The 16,499-nt window shown below is 43.1% G+C and overlaps 1 protein-coding gene across 2 annotated transcripts in view; it reads right to left on the bottom strand.

Annotated features, from left to right (window-relative positions):
• MYO3A (myosin IIIA) overlaps window positions 1–16,499 on the bottom strand; it is a 177,708-nt gene that overhangs the window by 73,449 nt on the left and 87,760 nt on the right. For both annotated transcript variants that reach the window (XM_067030447.1, XM_067030446.1), the window contains exons 16-18: window positions 9,336–9,434; window positions 9,118–9,232; window positions 2,272–2,398 (exon numbers count right to left, since the gene is read on the bottom strand). In XM_067030447.1, coding sequence (XP_066886548.1) covers window positions 2,272–2,398; window positions 9,118–9,232; window positions 9,336–9,434 — 341 coding nt within the window. The remainder of the gene's footprint in view (window positions 1–2,271; window positions 2,399–9,117; window positions 9,233–9,335; window positions 9,435–16,499) is intronic.

The following is a 16,499-nucleotide window of genomic DNA, read 5'->3' as shown; positions in this document are numbered from 1 at the left end:
GTCTTTTCTCATCTCAGGATTATATAAATGCATTTTGTCCTGTACATTTATGTATGTATGTATTTATTTACTTATTTGTATTTAAATTGAAAGACATTTGGAATACACTTTGGTATATGGTGTATGAGAAGGATTCAAACTCCCTCTCCTCCAAATGGTCGGCCAGTTGCTTTTCTCTACAACACTGATTCCCTAGTGATTTGTAATGCCTTTCTGGTAATTCTACTTCGCTCTGTTTCTGAATAATGACTCCTATTGACTGGTATGTCTATTTCTATTCCCCCATTACTCATTCATTTGACATATATTTATTTATTGAACATCTACTACATGCCAGGTGTTTTACCTGGGGATATACTGCTAAGTAGAACCCCTTTTAAGACAAGGTTCTCATCTTGATGGTCTTTTTCCAGAGGGAATGAGAAGCTAATCAAGAAGAACAAGTGGGAAGATAGAGGGAGGGGGAGAAGGAGAGGGACAAGCAGGGGGAGAGGAAGGCTGAGAGACACCACGGATACACGTGTTAAGCGGTTCCTGAATGAACTGTGGAGGACAACCTGGAGAAGTTCAAGAACTAATGTGGGGGCTTCCCTGGTGGCGCAGTGGTTGAGAATCCGCCTGCCGATGCAGGGGACACGGGTTCGTGCCCCGGTCCGGGAAGATCCCACATGCCATGGAGCGGCTGAGCCCGTGAGCCATGGCCGCTGAGCCTGCGCGTCCGGAGCCTGTGCTCCGCAAAGGGAGAGGCCACAGCAGTGAGAGGCCCACGTACCACCAAAAAAAAAAAAAAAAAAAAAAAAAAAAAAAGAACTAATGTGGAATGAACAACTGGGTGGTCACTTAGTTCAGGTGAGAGGTGACGTGTCTTAGATGAGAATAATGATGATGGAGATAAAGACAAGAGGTCATATTTGGGAGAGAGTTTGGGGATAGAATGGACAAAACTGGTGCCTGATTGAAACCGTGCACCTGTAAAATCATCTGGAAACGTGGCCCTGGTTTGGAGATAATTCCTTGTAACTTTAATTACAAGTCACTTTAATGTAAATTAGTAAAATTTCTATTTTCCATGAGTGCTTTAATTAATTTTAACTATATTCATATTAATATTAACTTTCTGTGACCCATATGACTGTCTCCTGCTATACGGAAATGGGTTGCCAATCATCAAAATCATTTTTCAGTTTGGTGGTTTCTAAGTGTACTCATATTTATGACATCGCTCTACTGCAACTCATTCTGTTGGTTGCTGATAACTCTTGCAATTATGATCAGATGGTGAGGTTTGAATCTTATCATCGGCATTTTCTGGCTATTCCTTCCACTTCTGATAACCTAATATCTTATGTGCCAATTAAGTTTTCTTTATATATGAAAAGCCAGAACAGGTTTCCAGGTACCTGCCAATCATTACATGCCAACCTCAGACGCTTGTTCTGCTGTATTACCACAATGGTGGGATGGAGATGATGGGGATTTGGGGACAGATCCAGACCAGGGTGGTTTGGCATCTGGCCCTCTGAAATTATCCTAAAACATCTCATTCTGTTCCTGAGTAAGTATAGATCAGAAAAAAATACATAAACAAAATTTTATAACATTATTTCCTAGGTTATGAATGAAACTTTAACAAATCTGGAATTGTGGAGGCATATGACAATACTAAAAATAAAAATTAGGGTATATTCTAAATTAAAAAGCTTTGCCACTGGACGGTATCAGTGAGAAACTTTAAATTACTGAAATAATTCATCAAACTCTGCCAGTAAGAGAAAAGCTGATTTAAAGCAAATACCGTGATGTACTTTTCTTGCATAGAAAATGACTCCAAAATTAATCAACCCAAGATGAATGCATATAAAAAAATCCATCCAGTACGAAAATAAATATTCAGGTCTTTACTACTTATAAAATGATAGAAATGCCAAATTGTTATCACAATAACAACTTTAACTCTTTTTCAGATCAGTTTGCTAAATTTTAATTACGCTTTCTGTGTTTTTACATTGAAATGTAAATAGCTCCTAAAATAATCATGAAAGCCTAGCCTTTAGAAATATTTTCTACAGTAATTAGTTAATTTGTAGGCATGAAGATCTGTTTTAAATAGTGGACTTTGAAAACTTCATTTGACACAAATTGAATCTGAGTATTTGTTTTTAGGATTCCATAAAAGTACAACTGCCTGAAGTTATCCCTATGTGACACTTTCAGTGTGTCATCAGACTATTTTTAGGAGCTCAGTTTTGAATGCAAGATAATAAAACTCACAGTTCTCCAGAGCTGCATGATTAGAAATGTGGCTCTTGTCAATCTGGTGTTCGGTTGCCACCGAAGAAAATTCAATGTTTCCAACATTCAGGATTGCAGCCAGTATACTGTATACACTTCCAAGTTGCTGAAACACAGCACAGAGATGTTAACATCACTCTCCCCTCGAGTACAGCAAGGCAGTGCCTGTGGCTGCCGACGGACTGGGGAAGAATCTTTAGGCTCCAGCATAACAAGGTTACCCCACAGACCATGAGGTCAAACTAAGAGAAGTCAACTGGCTTCCCTGGTCCTCTCATTCTCTTCAAATCATCAGTGTTGGCCGAATTATGGCACTCAAGAATTGTAAGTTTTTATGTATGTTATGTTGAATGCAAACAACTAGGTATCAAATTATCATTTTAAAATTATTATCAAATGACTAAAAGAGACTTTTATGCCCCTCCCACCCTGACTAAAACCAATTTTTAAAAATAAAGTGTTCCATAGAAATTCAACACTGTGTGATGCTTTAAACACTTTAAAATTTACTTCACAAATATTATTTGATCAAAACTGAAGCCATAATTGATAATCCAAAGAAAATGTACTAGCTTGTGATTTTAGACTGTTATAAGAAATGTAAGCAAAATTAAAGCAGGAAAAAAAAAGGCATTCTCATCTTAGACAAAAGACTTATGACTGTGCAAAGGGAAACAAATAAAATTCCTGTCACGACAGGATAAAAACTGCCTCTAAATGAGTTGACTCATAAAACTACTAATCATTTATTTTAAAACTGTGGCAGGAAAATGGCTTAGGAAATCATGGGTTTTGAAAAGTTTTAAGAGTTTTCCAATTTGTGTTATTTGTAGAGAATATTTGACTTTGATTTGCCTGTCACTTTGCCTGGCCTGTGCTGAATCACAAATGTACAAGTAAATTGTAAACCCCGAAATATTTAAAGGGAAACCTACACCATGGGTGCTGTTGACACCAACCGGAGAAAGACAAGGGGGGAGAGAGAGAATGAGAGAGAAAAAGAGAGAGAGAGACACCCTCTGTATTAGAGAGTCACCAAAATTGTGCAGCTGTAAAATGTGTAGGCGGCAAGCTGTGATTAAAGGATGTGAAAATCAAGCCATTTAACTCCATAGTGCAAGTTGCCTCTTTCCAAAATGAAACTGAAGCAGCTATGGACAAAAGACATATCCAAACAAGCCAGTGAGATGACATTAAAAAAAATCACGAGTGGGATAAAAAGGAAGTAAACACCCACTCAGTTTAATTCCATTGTCTCCAAAGCGGGACAGTCTGCCCTGTTAACTCTCAGAGGCTCTGCTTTTAGGGAGGAGACCAGCACATTCTAGGAGAGTCACCTTGAACTGGACTAAAAGTCTTCACAAAATATTTAGCAGTGATTGTGCTTCAGCTCCAGAAACAGATGTTATGTTTTCCTTTATCCTAAGCTATATGTTTGGATGTTCATTAAACACTGAATATGTTTAAATTTGGAACATACAGTTTTACATAAATGAAATATGTTTGTCACTAGATGCTAACTGCTAGACTGGTTTCATTTTAATGTGACTAAACATTGCTCTACCAGGCAATGGAAAGCAGTTGAGACAAACGTAAGTGAAACTGCCTCTAACGACTGGGACTTGGAAGTAATAAACAAACCAATTAAAAATGGTTCCCGGGTTTCCCTGGTGGCGCAGTGGTTGAGAGTCCACCTGCCGATGCAGGGGACACGGGTTCGTGCCCCGGTCCGGGAAGATCCCACATGCCGCGGAGCGGCTGGGCCCGTGAGCCGTGGCCGCTGAGCCTGCGCGTCCGGAGCCTGCGCTCCACAGCGGGAGAGGCCACAGCAGTGAGAGGCCCGTGTACCGCAAAAAAAAAAAAAAAAAAAAAAAAAAAAGGTTCCCTACTTCTAAGATAGCAACCTCTAAGGGGAAGGAAGATAAGCTCTTCTGATGATGTAAAGCAGGGAAAAGAACTATAAAGGGGCCCAGCCCCAGGTCGCCAGCAGGAGCTGCTTGCTTGGCGTACAACATGCTTCCTGTTTGGAGGGTGCTCTGAGATCCAATGAACCTCTCCTGTTTTCCCCCAACCAGGCAACCAATAGAGCCAGACTGCAGTCCAAAGGAGCACCTACCAGTAGCAACATTCATTGTAGGACCAAGGACTGGAGACAGGAGTGGATGCTGTGTTTTTCTTTATTCACTGCATCCCTTTCTGCTTTAAGAGCCAGGATACCCACTAGTGCTTAAATCAACTTGTCTCCGTAAGTACAAGCTGTGGGTGACGGCAGCATTGGAGGGAGGTTAGGGAGAGGGAAAGTGATGCAACAGAAGGGGAGGAGGCTGATCTGAATTTGAATTTTGGCAAACAGAAGTGAGGAAGATGCACCGAAAGCAGCCACAACCAGGAAGGGCTTGGGGTGGGGGTAGAGTTGAGTTTAACCAGCATCATGCCAGCCCGCTGGAGCAGCAAATATCCTATTTTTACTCCTGATGCAGCTAAGCTGGGTTTTATTTCATGCTCAAACATTCAGGGGGGAACAAGATCTTGGTCCTTTGAGCCAGAATGAGAGCAAAAGACCCAGGTGGTCACCAACGATACGTGGAACCTCAGAATTAGAGCACATGAACGGGACTAAGTCTGGAACAGGGTGGCACGTGGAATCACCCAGAGTGTCTCCCATGGCTTGTCTGAAATCTCTGGGGGGCAGTCACGTGTCACTTGGAATATGGCTGAAACTCATGCCATCCAAGTCAGGGACTTCCTCTCCTAGAGCTGAACCAATTACATTCACACTGCACTAGTAATAACAATATCTATTTTATTAGGAAGTGTATTAGGGTCATCTCGGACTCCGAACGGTAGAGTTCAGATTGGTATTGTTCCCAGAATGTAGTCAGGTAAGGTTGACAGCAGTTTTCAGTGTCATGTGATGTCCACGACCCAGACATCACGGCTAAAAAACGGGCACATGCCACTCCACTCTTCACGTGAGATGTCCACAGTCAGTTCTATAAGCTTAGTGCTCTCTCAGTTGTTCAACTCCTCTTCTGTCCGCGTCACCCTTCTCCCAGCAAAGGCTTTCACTGATAAAGCCAGTCACCCTGTCGGCCTTTGCTGCTGCTGCTGCTGCTGCTTCTTGGCCTCCTCCCCCTCCTCCCCCTCCTCCTTTTTCTTCTTCTTTTTCTTTTGTGAGAGTGCAGTAGGGGAATAAGATTTATAGACTGACCCTTTAAGAACCATGCATTTGTCTCAGCTGCAGAAAGTTCTTCATAGTAATGTATTACAGCTAAGAGCAAAGTCTGCAAGCTTCCCCAGAAACCCTCAGAAATGATAACAAACAATGGATTCTTTTGTTTTCCATTTTACAGCCTAAAGCTATCTAATGCATCAACAGAGAGAAGGTCCCAAGCATCGCCTTTCTGCCTAGAGACCACAGAACCACTGAGTCTCCTGATTTGAGCTGCAGTTTACAGAGTGGACAGCCAAAGTTCCAGCCAGGGTCCATGAATCTACGGAAAGAAAGCATCATTCAGAGATAAAGATGATCAAGCTGGAGCCTCTACTTCTAAATCAAAAAGTGACTCAACTTTAGCTCAAGACTTCCCGTGAGTAGAGTATCTGCCTAAGGATGCATTCAACCCTGGCTTGCCCATGAGTCTACAGTAATGCATCTCTCTCTGGTCCATATAATTCTCCATCTTCTGGCAAAAACTGGGAAGTCACGGTAATAATTCTTCTCTGGTCCCCAGAGCAGTTATTTTGCTTCAGTTGGTCCTGAAAGCAGCCTGCCAGGTCCCCTATGGCTCCTACAGCTCTCACCCACCCCTCCCCACAAGCAGTTCATCTAGAAACTTAGTAGCAAAGCTTATTCAGAACTCAAGGAGGACTCTAAATTCTGGGGCTGTAAAGGCAGCCAGGTAGGAAGTCTCCCCATCAGATCTGAATTCCTCCTAGCTATGGAGAAAGCCCACACCAGAAAAATTAATTCTAAAAGTTGAAATGTTTCCTGATGGACAAAGATTACCCTGGTTTACTTAAACCTCTCCTGAAGGCCCTAATTTCAAGGCAAAAAAAAAAGGCATTCATCTGTCCTGCTTCTTCAACCTCACCCAGCTGGCAGAGATCACACCTCATTCCCTAAGGTCAAGGTCTTAAGAATACTTCCCCTCAGGCCTGCAGCAAGGATACCCAAGGTGAAGTCAAAGGCTTTCAAAGAGAAGTCAAGACTGGGAGACCACCCAGAGGTGGTCAGAGCTGTCAACAGCAGAGGCTCCGTATTTGGAGAAAACGCACTTAGCAGCAAACTTTTCTCTATTCTGAGAACAGATACAGCTTTAGAAATATTACTTTCTGGTGAGCAAATGCATCAAATGGACAAACGGTTACCGCTGACAGCCTTCCATTTTAGAAGGGAGGCAACAGTGGCTGAAAAACATGCTACAAAAGTAGATTCAATAACCTCACTGCACATAATTTGAGTGATTCTTGTCAAGGGTCACTTCTATCAGCATCTCTACATTTTACATCCTGCTGATAAAATTTTCCAAACTTCTGGAGAAGAATCAGGTATTATTTTTAGCTCAGGCTCTTCGTAGAGATTTGATAACCCAAGAAATTTCAGTAAACTTCTTAAGCAGACACACTAACAGTTTGAAGTTGCAGGAGTGTCATTTATGAAAATGAAATTAAAATCCAACAAATTGCACATTACTTTCCTGCAAGAGTTCATCTAAAAGTCTGATTCATGCTCCAAGTACAGTGTTCTTTTTATCGTAGGACTGAATCAACACAGCAAACAGTAAACTACGAAGAGCACAGTCTGAAAGCTTCTCTAAAAACCTTCAGGAATCCCTAGTAAACAAGATACTTTGTTATAAAAATTTAAAAATGACCTAGGACAAAGAAAGAAATCTTTATTACTCAGGGATAAATTTATAGCCTTAAATACCTTCATTATTAAATAAGGAAAATGAAGAAACAGAGGAACCAAGTATTCTCCTTAAGAAAAAGAACAACACAAGAAACCACATTAATAAAATTATTTTTAAAATGAAATCAATAATACAGATAACGTGGCTTCAAAGGATGCCATCAAAAAAGTAAAAAGACAACAAGAGAAAATTTTTGCGAATCATATGACACTTGTATCTACAATACAAAGAATTCTTACAACTCAATAATAAAAAGACAACCTAATTAGAAATTTGGCAAAGAATCTGAACAGATGTTTCTTCAAAGAAGATATGTACATGATAAATTACATGAAAAGATAAGTACATGAAAAGAAGTTCAGTATCATAAGCCTTTAGGGAAATGCAAACGCAAACCACAGTGACATACCACGTCACACCCACTAGAATGGCTATAAACAGATAATAATAAGTGCTGGGGAAGATGGAGAGAAATCAGAACCTTTATACACTGCCGGTTGGAACGTAAAATAGTGTGGCTGCTTTGGAACACAGTCTGGTAGTTCCTCAAAAGGTTAAACATTGTGTTACTCTATGACCTGGCTCTTCCACCCTTGGTATACCCTAAAGAGAAGTGAAAACTCACGTCACACAAAAACTCAGACACGGATGATCAGAGCAGCATTACTGATAATGACAGAAAAGTGGAAACAACCCAAATGCCCATCACGTGATAAATGGACAAATAATGTGAGGTATATCCATATATCCATATATTATTCCTCAATAAAAAGAAATGACGTACTGACATGCTAAAACATGTACGGACACTGAAAACATTATGTCAAATGAGAGAAGCCGGTCACAAAGGGTGACATATTGCATCCCTCAATTCATGCAAAATGTCCAGAATAAACAGATCTACAGTGATAGAAGCAGAGGTGGGATGGGAATGAGGAGGAACTGCTAACCACTAGCAGGTTTGGAGTGAAAAATTTAGAACATGAAAATATCCTCAAAGTGATGAGGGGGAAGGATGCACACCTCAGTGCCTGTATGAAAAGTCATTAAAATGTACACTTTTTTTTTTTTCTTTCTTTTTTTTTTTTTTGTGGTACGCGGGCCTCTCACTGTTGTGGCCTCTCCCATTGCAGAGCGCAGGCTCCGGACGTGCAGCCTCAGGGGCCACGGCTCACGGGCCCAGCCGCTCTGCGGCACGTGGGATCTTCCCGGACCGGGGCACGAACCCGTGTCCCCAGCATCGGCAGGCGGACTCTCAACCACTGCGCCACCAGGGAAGCCCAAAATGTATACTTTTAAACGGCTGATTTGTACGGTATGTGAATTATATCTTAATAAAGTTGTTAGAAAAAGAAAACTGCACTAAAAAAGAATGTGTGACATGATCACATTTATGCATTTACATAAAATTTTATATATATGTGGAAGATGCAAATATAAGTAAAATAAAAGATTAAGAACAAAACAAAATTCAGGGCTTCCCTGGTGGCGCAGTGGTTGAGGGTCTGCCTGCCGATGCAGGGGACACGGGTTTGTGCCCCGGTCCGGGGAAGATCCCACATGCCGCGGAGCGGCTGGGCCCGTGAGCCGTGGCCGCTGGGCCTGCGCGTCCGGAGCCTGTGCTCCGTAACGGGAGAGGCCACAACGGTGAGAGGCCCACGTACCGCAAAACAAACAAAACAAAACAAAACGAAATTCAGTTGTATCTCAAGGATATGTTTCCTCGTGTATAAAGTAAAAATTATAATTCTAGTTATTTCATAAGGTCGTTTCAGTAATTTAAAAATTATCCATGTAAAGCACTTAGCACAATATCTGGCATATGGACCACTCAATAAATGCTAACTCTCACCGTCAGTGAGGACAAAAAGACACTTCCTAAAGAGGTTCAAATGTCTTCCATACTCACCTCCATTGTAAAACCGATGACTTTGAAACACTGCTCTATTAATTCATATTGGGATTTATAGAAACTATTATTCATCACATCCTGTACTGTTCTGATGTGGTCATTTTGCAGGTATCTGGAAAAAAAAAATGGACAGGTGAAAATCTGAAATTAAGTGAAATGAGTGATTAAGTGAAAAGTAGAAGCATTATTTACAAAAGTTCAAGCTGCTGGATTACCTGGGAGGCTTATTTTCCGGCAATTTGTAATGGGCTAGTTTCTTCTTTTCAGCTAAACCAGCATAGATGTAGTAAAAAATATGAAAATTTTTTTCTCCACTGAAAAAAACAAGCCATTTTCAGGAAGGTGGTTAGTAAGAACATTTATTCATCGCTAAAGTTTCTTGGCACTGTAATTACCAGAACGCCTGTGAGCGCCACCAAGCACTTCCCAGAACACTGGGTTCTGGCCCTCTGTGGTTGCGACCCGTCGCTATTTTCTACCACTGTCAGCGGACTGCACACTCTGCTAGGCACATGTCTGAGTCATTCGGCGGATATCTGTGTGTCCGCCAGGCATTGTTCTTGGCACGGGGTATATAGCTGGAGCAAGCAGTCAAAACTCCCTGAGTTCTTGGCGTTTACATGCCAGCAGGAGCCAACAGAAAAAGGAACAAAGTGATAACAACTAGAGCATGCCAGGCGGTGGTGGATGCTGCAGTAGCTCATGTACCTGCCATGACCCTCTCATTTCACGTACAAGGGAACTGAAGCTTAGAGGGGACCCTAACCTCACCCTCAGGTCACAGACTTGATGGCCAAACTGGATGTAACCAGGGCTGTTGGACTCCAAAGCCCACATCTTTAACCACCTGGCTACACTGCCCTTCTGGGGCTCAGTTTTCTCACTTGCAGAGAAACCTGTTCCTTACGAATCTCAAGTTCCATGACTGTGGTTCTACGTGTAAACAGCCTTTCCAAGACACTGGAAGAGCACAATTAAGGAGTGTGGGTCACAACAAAGTGAGTCTCTGTTTCAGGAAGTTCCACAACATAACCACTGATACTAGGACCCCAGGGACCCTTGCTTCTCCTTTCCTTGTCTTCCTTTGGTTCTGGAGAGATCTGAGAGGGACCACACTTCCTCTCCAAGATCAGGAAGTTCTCTCCTGGCTTACAGTTTCAGTCTCCCTTTTACTTCTTCCACCTTAGAGAAGATGGTGCCCTTCCAAAAAACAGGGAACAAGGTAAGAAAACGGGTTTTGGACAATGAGTACAGGTATACCTCGTTTTACTGCACTTGGCTTTACTGTGCTTCACAGATGCTGTGATTTTTACAAATGGAAAGTTTGTGGGAACGCTGTATCAGGCAAGTCTATTGGTACCGTTTTCCCAACAGCAATGACTCACTTCTCATCTCTGTGGTAATTCTCACCATATTTCAGGCTTTTTCATTATTATGACATTTGTTACGGTGATCTGTGATCAGTGATTTTGACGTTACTGCTGTGATCAGTTTGGGGAGCCAGGGACCTCACGCTCTACAGACCATCTTATATAGACAGTGAACTTAATCAGTAAATGCTGTGTGTGTTCTGACTGCTCGACCAACCGGCTGTTTCCCCATCTCTCTCCCTCTTCTATTCCCTGAGACATGACAATATTGAAATCAGGCCAATTAACAACCCTGCAATGGCCTCTAAGTGTTCAAGTGAAAGGAAGAGGTGCACGTCTCTCACTTTAAATCAAAGTCTAGACATGGTTAAGCTTAGTGAGGAAGGCATGTCAAAAGCTGAGACAGGCTGAAAGCTAGGCCTCCTGCAACAAACATTCAGCCAAGTTGTGAATGCAAAAGAAAAGTCCTTGCAGGAAATTAAAAGTGCTACTCCAGTGAATGGTAAGAAAGCAAAACAGGCTTATTGGTGTTATGAAGGAAGTTTTAGTGATCTGGACAGAAGATCAAACCAGCCACAATGTTCCTCTAAGCCAAAGCCTAATCCAGAGCAAGGCCCTAACTCTCTTCAATTCTGTGAAGACTGAGAGCAGTGAAGAAGCTGCAGGAGTCTGAAGCTAGCAGAGGTTGGTTCACGAGGTCTAAGGAAAGAGGCCGTCTCCATAACACAGCAATGCAAGGTGAAGCAGCAAGTGCTGACACAGAAGCTGCAGCAAGTTATCCAGAAGATCTAACTACAGGTGGCTGAAGGTGGCTACACTAAACAACAGATTTTCAGTGTCGACTAAATAGCCTTATATTAGAAGATGCTCTCTAGGACTTTCATAGCTAGAGAAGAGAAGTCAATGCCTGGCTTCAAAGGACAGGCTGATTCTCCTGTTAGAGGTTAATGCAGCTGGTGACTTTAAGCTAAAGCCAATGTCCATTTACCATTCTGCAAATCCCAGGGCCGTTAAGAATTATGCTAAATCTACTCTGCCCTCTAAAACAGCGGTCCCCAACCTTTTTGGCACCAGGCACCGGTTTCATGGAAGACAATTTTTCCACGGACCGGAGTGGGGCAGACGGTCCAGGCGGTAATGCGAACGACGGGGAGCGATGGAGAGCAGCAGACGAAGCCTCGCTCGCCCGCCCGCCGCTCACCTCCTGCTGTGCGGCCCGGCAACTAAAAGGACTGGTACCGGTCCACGGCCCGGGGGTTGGGGACCCCTGCTCTAAATGGAACAACAAAGCCTGGATGACAGCACGTCTGTTTACAACATGGTTTCCTGGATATTTTAAGCCCACTGTTGAGACCTACTGCTCGGAAAAAAGGTTCCTTCCAAAATATTACAGTTCATGGACAATGCACCTAGTCACCCAAGACCTCTGGTGCACAACAAGATTAATGTTTTTTTCATGCCTGCTAACACACCATCCATTCCGTAGCCCATGGATCAAGAAGTAATTTTGACTTTCAAGTCTTATTATTTAAGAAATATATGTTGTAAGGCTATAGCTGCCACAAACAGTGATTCCTTTGATGAATCTGGGTAAAGTCAACTGAAAACCTTCTGGAAAGGATACACCATTCTAGGTTCCATTAAGAACATTCATGATTCATGGGAAGAGGTCAAAATATCAGCATTAACAGGAGTCTGGAAGAAGGTGATTCCAACCCTCATGGATGACTTTGAGGGGCTCAAGCCTTTAGGGGGGAAGTAACTGCAGATGTGGTAGAAACAGCAAGAAAACTAGAATTACATGTGGAACCTGAAGATGTGACTGAACAGCTACAATCTCATGGTAAAGCTTGAACAGCTGAAGAGTTGCATCTTACAGATGAGCAAAGAAAGGGGTTTCTTAATATGGAATCTACTCCTGGTGAAGATGCTGAGAAGACTGTTGAAAGAACAACAAAAAACTTAGAATAAGACATACACTTAGTTGATAAAGCAGCAGCAGGGTTTGAGAAGACTGACTGCAATGTTGAAAGAAGTTCCACTGCGGGTAAAATGCTACCAAACACCATCGCAGGTCACGGAGGAATCGTTCGTGAAAGGAAGAGTCAATCGATGAGGGAGACCTCATCGCCTTTTAAGAAGTTGTCACGGTCACCCCAGCCTTTAGCAGCCACCATCCTGATCAGTCAGTAGCCATCAGCATCAAGGCAAGACCCTCTACCAGCCAAAAAATTACAACTCGCTGAAGGCTCAGATGATGGCATTTTTTAACAATAAAGTATTTCTTTTATTTTTTGAAGATGTTGGGGGTAGAAGTTTATTTATTTATTTATTTTGGGCTGTGTTGGGTCTTCGTTTCTGTGCGAGGGCTCTCTCTAGTTGTGGCAAGCGGGGGCCACTCTTCATCGCGGTGCGCGGGCCTCTCACTGCCACGGCCTCTCTTGTTGCGGAGCACAGGCTCCAGACGTGCAGGCTCAGTAGTTGTGGCTCAGGGGCCTAGTTGCTCTGCGGCATGTGGGATCTTCCCAGACCAGAGCTCGAACCCGTGTCCCCTGCATTAGCAGGCAGATTCTCAACCACTGTGTCACCAGGGAAGCCCTTTTTTTAAAAAAAAAAAATAGTTTTATTTATTTTTGGCTGCGTAGGCTCTTCGTTGCTGTGCGCGGGCTTTCTCTAGTTGCGGTGAGCGGGGGCTACTCTTCCTTGTGGACAGCAAGAGGTACATCTTTGGCTGTCAATCACACAGAGCTATCCATTGAGCCATGATGTCAGAAGAAACTGCTAAGTGTGAGAATATATAGAGAAAAGAGAAACGTTCCAAGAACAGATCTTTGATGAGTATACATTTTGGGAATGGATGGATAAATCTAAGTGAGAGAAGAAAAACTCAGAGAAGAGTCCAGTCATGGAAGCAGAGACAGGCGAGCGTTTCAGGAAAAAGGGCATCACAGGCTCAGATGCTGAAGTGAGGATGGTGGCGTCCTTTAGAGCTGGCTGTGTTCGTACCTTCTACGCCCTCAGCCATTATTTGTGGCAGTCACCAGTAATACTTCGATGAACACAAGCGTTGTACACAAGTAAGGTTAGAACAAAACAAAAAGCTTAGTTCTTGTCTTTTCTCACCACAAAATAATAAAATTCCTCGAAGACGGGCACAGCATATAATTTAGTTTGCTTTGTTCTAATGAAATCACATTGATTGCTCTATGTCACACCTCTAACGCTTAAACGATGCAGTGCACAGTTAGAGGAGTGACTCAAATATGCAGACACGCATAACTGGTGGTGTTCTCTCTAATTATCAGTTTACATTTACTGAGGACTGTAATTTGAGAAGACTTGGAGATGCTATAGGAAATATACTGATCTTTGGTAGATAAACAATTAAGAGAATTAAAGGAACAGGAAAGGAAGACTCCTCCAAAGATTACCCATCTCATGTTCTGCCTTAACTACACCCTTCAAGGCAGAGAATCTTCCACAACATCCCACACATGCTCGTGTGATTAGAGGTTCCCAGGTCAGAATGGCCCGGGAACAAATGTAGGGGCTCAGCAAGTCACCAGATAGTACAGCTGACCCTTGAACAACAGGGATTTGAACTGTGTGGGTCCATTAGTATGCAATTTTTTTCAATAAATATTTTAAAATTGTGTGTAGAATATCATGTGCAAGACTTAAAGTGGAGAACCTATCTTTACAGGCATAAGGGGAGTCACCGTTAATATAAAATTAACAATGTGCTATTATTCTTACTCTTTTATCACTCTGCTTTCAAAGAATTACATTACTGTACAGGATGCCTCTCTCTCGTAATTGGAGAAACTGCGTATCAGCCTATCAACACAAAGTAGTTTTCTAAAAAATGTACCAATGTTTCCATTACTGTATGATGAATATGGCTGTAATATGCCCTAAAATTTTATAAGATTCACTCATTAGTGTATCGGCTGGGTTACGGTGAAGCAACTGTATCGATGACACCAGGTGACATAAGGCAACCATACTGTTGCTTCTTCCTTATCAATGCACGAATCGTGGTCCCTGTAAGTAAATATGAATTTCTTCTTCACAGTATCTTTTCCTTTTTGATATTTAGTGTTAGTGTAACACCTACAGTGTTTTGGATCATCTAAGACAATACTGGTGTAGGTACTGACGGATGATTCATCTTGTAAACAGATGACATAAACTTGCGACATCAGGAGAGACAGTACAGTACTTTCACTGTATTTTCTCTCCCTTATGATTTGCTTAATAACATTTTATTTTCTCTACCTTATTATAAGAATATAGTATATAATATACAAAATAAGTGTTAACTGGGTTATATCAGTAAGGCTTCTGCTTAACAGTAGGCTATCAGGAGTTAAGTGTGAGGAAAGCCAAAAGCAGATTTTTGCACAATCAGCAGATTTTTGACGGCAACGGGGGGCAGCGCCAGGGTCACTGTATTCTCTGGCTCTGGCCCTATAATGCTTCCTCAGGGTCCCACTCAGCCGTTTGCAGGAAGGCCCTCCAGGCTGTCTGTCTCGCGTGCCCTGGGCCCTGGGGATCACTGTGCAGCCAAGGCCTCTAACACCTCAAATCCACGGCGAGGTCCTCACAAGGGTGCAACTCACCCCGCGTGTGCAACCGTGGAATATCCGACAAAGGGGCCTGCAGTGAGGCGTGCAAAGGCAGCCGCGCAGCCCTGCATTCACAGGGCCCCATGACGTGCTCACGAGGCAGCGCTTCCAGCGTGTCCTGGTTCGTGACACCTCCTTCCTCCAGGACTCGCTCCTCCAGGATAGCCAGTCTCCTCGATCCCCCCGCCCCTCGCCGCCTGCCTGCTTGCTCTCCGCAGATGAACTCACTGCCTACTCTCCTGCGAGACCAGAAACCGACCGGCGATGGTGATCAGCAAGTTCTGGATCAAAGCACGCGTGGCTCCCGGGAGACCACGCGCTGCTGTACACGGGAGTCCCGTCTTACGGCTCTAGAGCTCCTGGGCCTAGACCAGCTCCTGGCACTTAGTAGGTACGCAGTAAATATTAGCCGCATGGGTGGATGAATGAATGAACGGTGGGCTGTGCAGTCAAACAGAGAGACATGGCTTCAAACCCCGAGTCAGTCACTTACTAGCTTTTGGACATGAGGCAACTTATCATAGTTTCCTTGGTCTGTTTCGTCCTGTAGAAAACAGACAATAACCCCTGTCATATTGCTGAAGGGATTAAGAGAGATTATGGAGGTCAAATGCCCAGCACAGTGCCTGACACAGAGTAACTGGTCCATAAACAATATTTTCTCTTTCTCCACAGCAGAGAGCACACACCTGCCATTTGGTCGATGTCTCCTGCAGCGTCCGGGAAAGTGCTGGGCGCGTGCAAGACACGCAAGCAATGCCTGCTGAACTAAACTGCAGTAACAGGAGAAAACTGCAGTGAACCAGCAATCATTTATATTTATGAGCATTTTCCAGCATTGACTTCTGTATGCTCCTTTTCTTCTTGGAAGTGAGTAGCCTCCTTTTAAAATGTGTCCTCTTTAAAATCATCTACTTTTAGGAAAGGCTTTAAGTCACAACTTACACGACAGCAGCAACGTGAGAAATACCATCAGTATAAAACTAAATGTGGTCAGAGATGGGGGTAGGATGACATGAGTAGAGGCAAAAAGAGAAGAAAATAATTTATTCCATTCAAAGAAAGGGTAAGTTCTTTTAAAAAATTGTCTACTCTGATTCTTCTCTGCCACCTCAGATCCATTCTTCATTCTTCTTTGCCTTGCTCTGTGACCCCCCAAATCTAACCTCTACAGACTGGAGTTCCTGGGCTCCCTCGCTCTCTGGCTTCCAGCTGGGTTCAGCCAACAGGGAGCACAGGTAGGAGGCCGGAAGGAGGGAGAAGAGCTCGAGGTTTTCCTCCCCTCACTTGCTCTCTTTCTCCCAGTAGCTGTACAGCTGTCCCTCAACATCCACAGGTTCAACCAACCGGATCTCTGGACGTGGAACCTACGGACACAGAG

Source organism: Kogia breviceps, chromosome 3, assembly GCF_026419965.1.
Source record: "Kogia breviceps isolate mKogBre1 chromosome 3, mKogBre1 haplotype 1, whole genome shotgun sequence".
Taxonomy (NCBI): Eukaryota; Metazoa; Chordata; class Mammalia; order Artiodactyla; family Physeteridae; genus Kogia; species Kogia breviceps.
The sequence above is the reverse complement of the archived record's forward strand: the minus strand, read 5'-3'. Positions and strand labels throughout refer to the sequence as shown.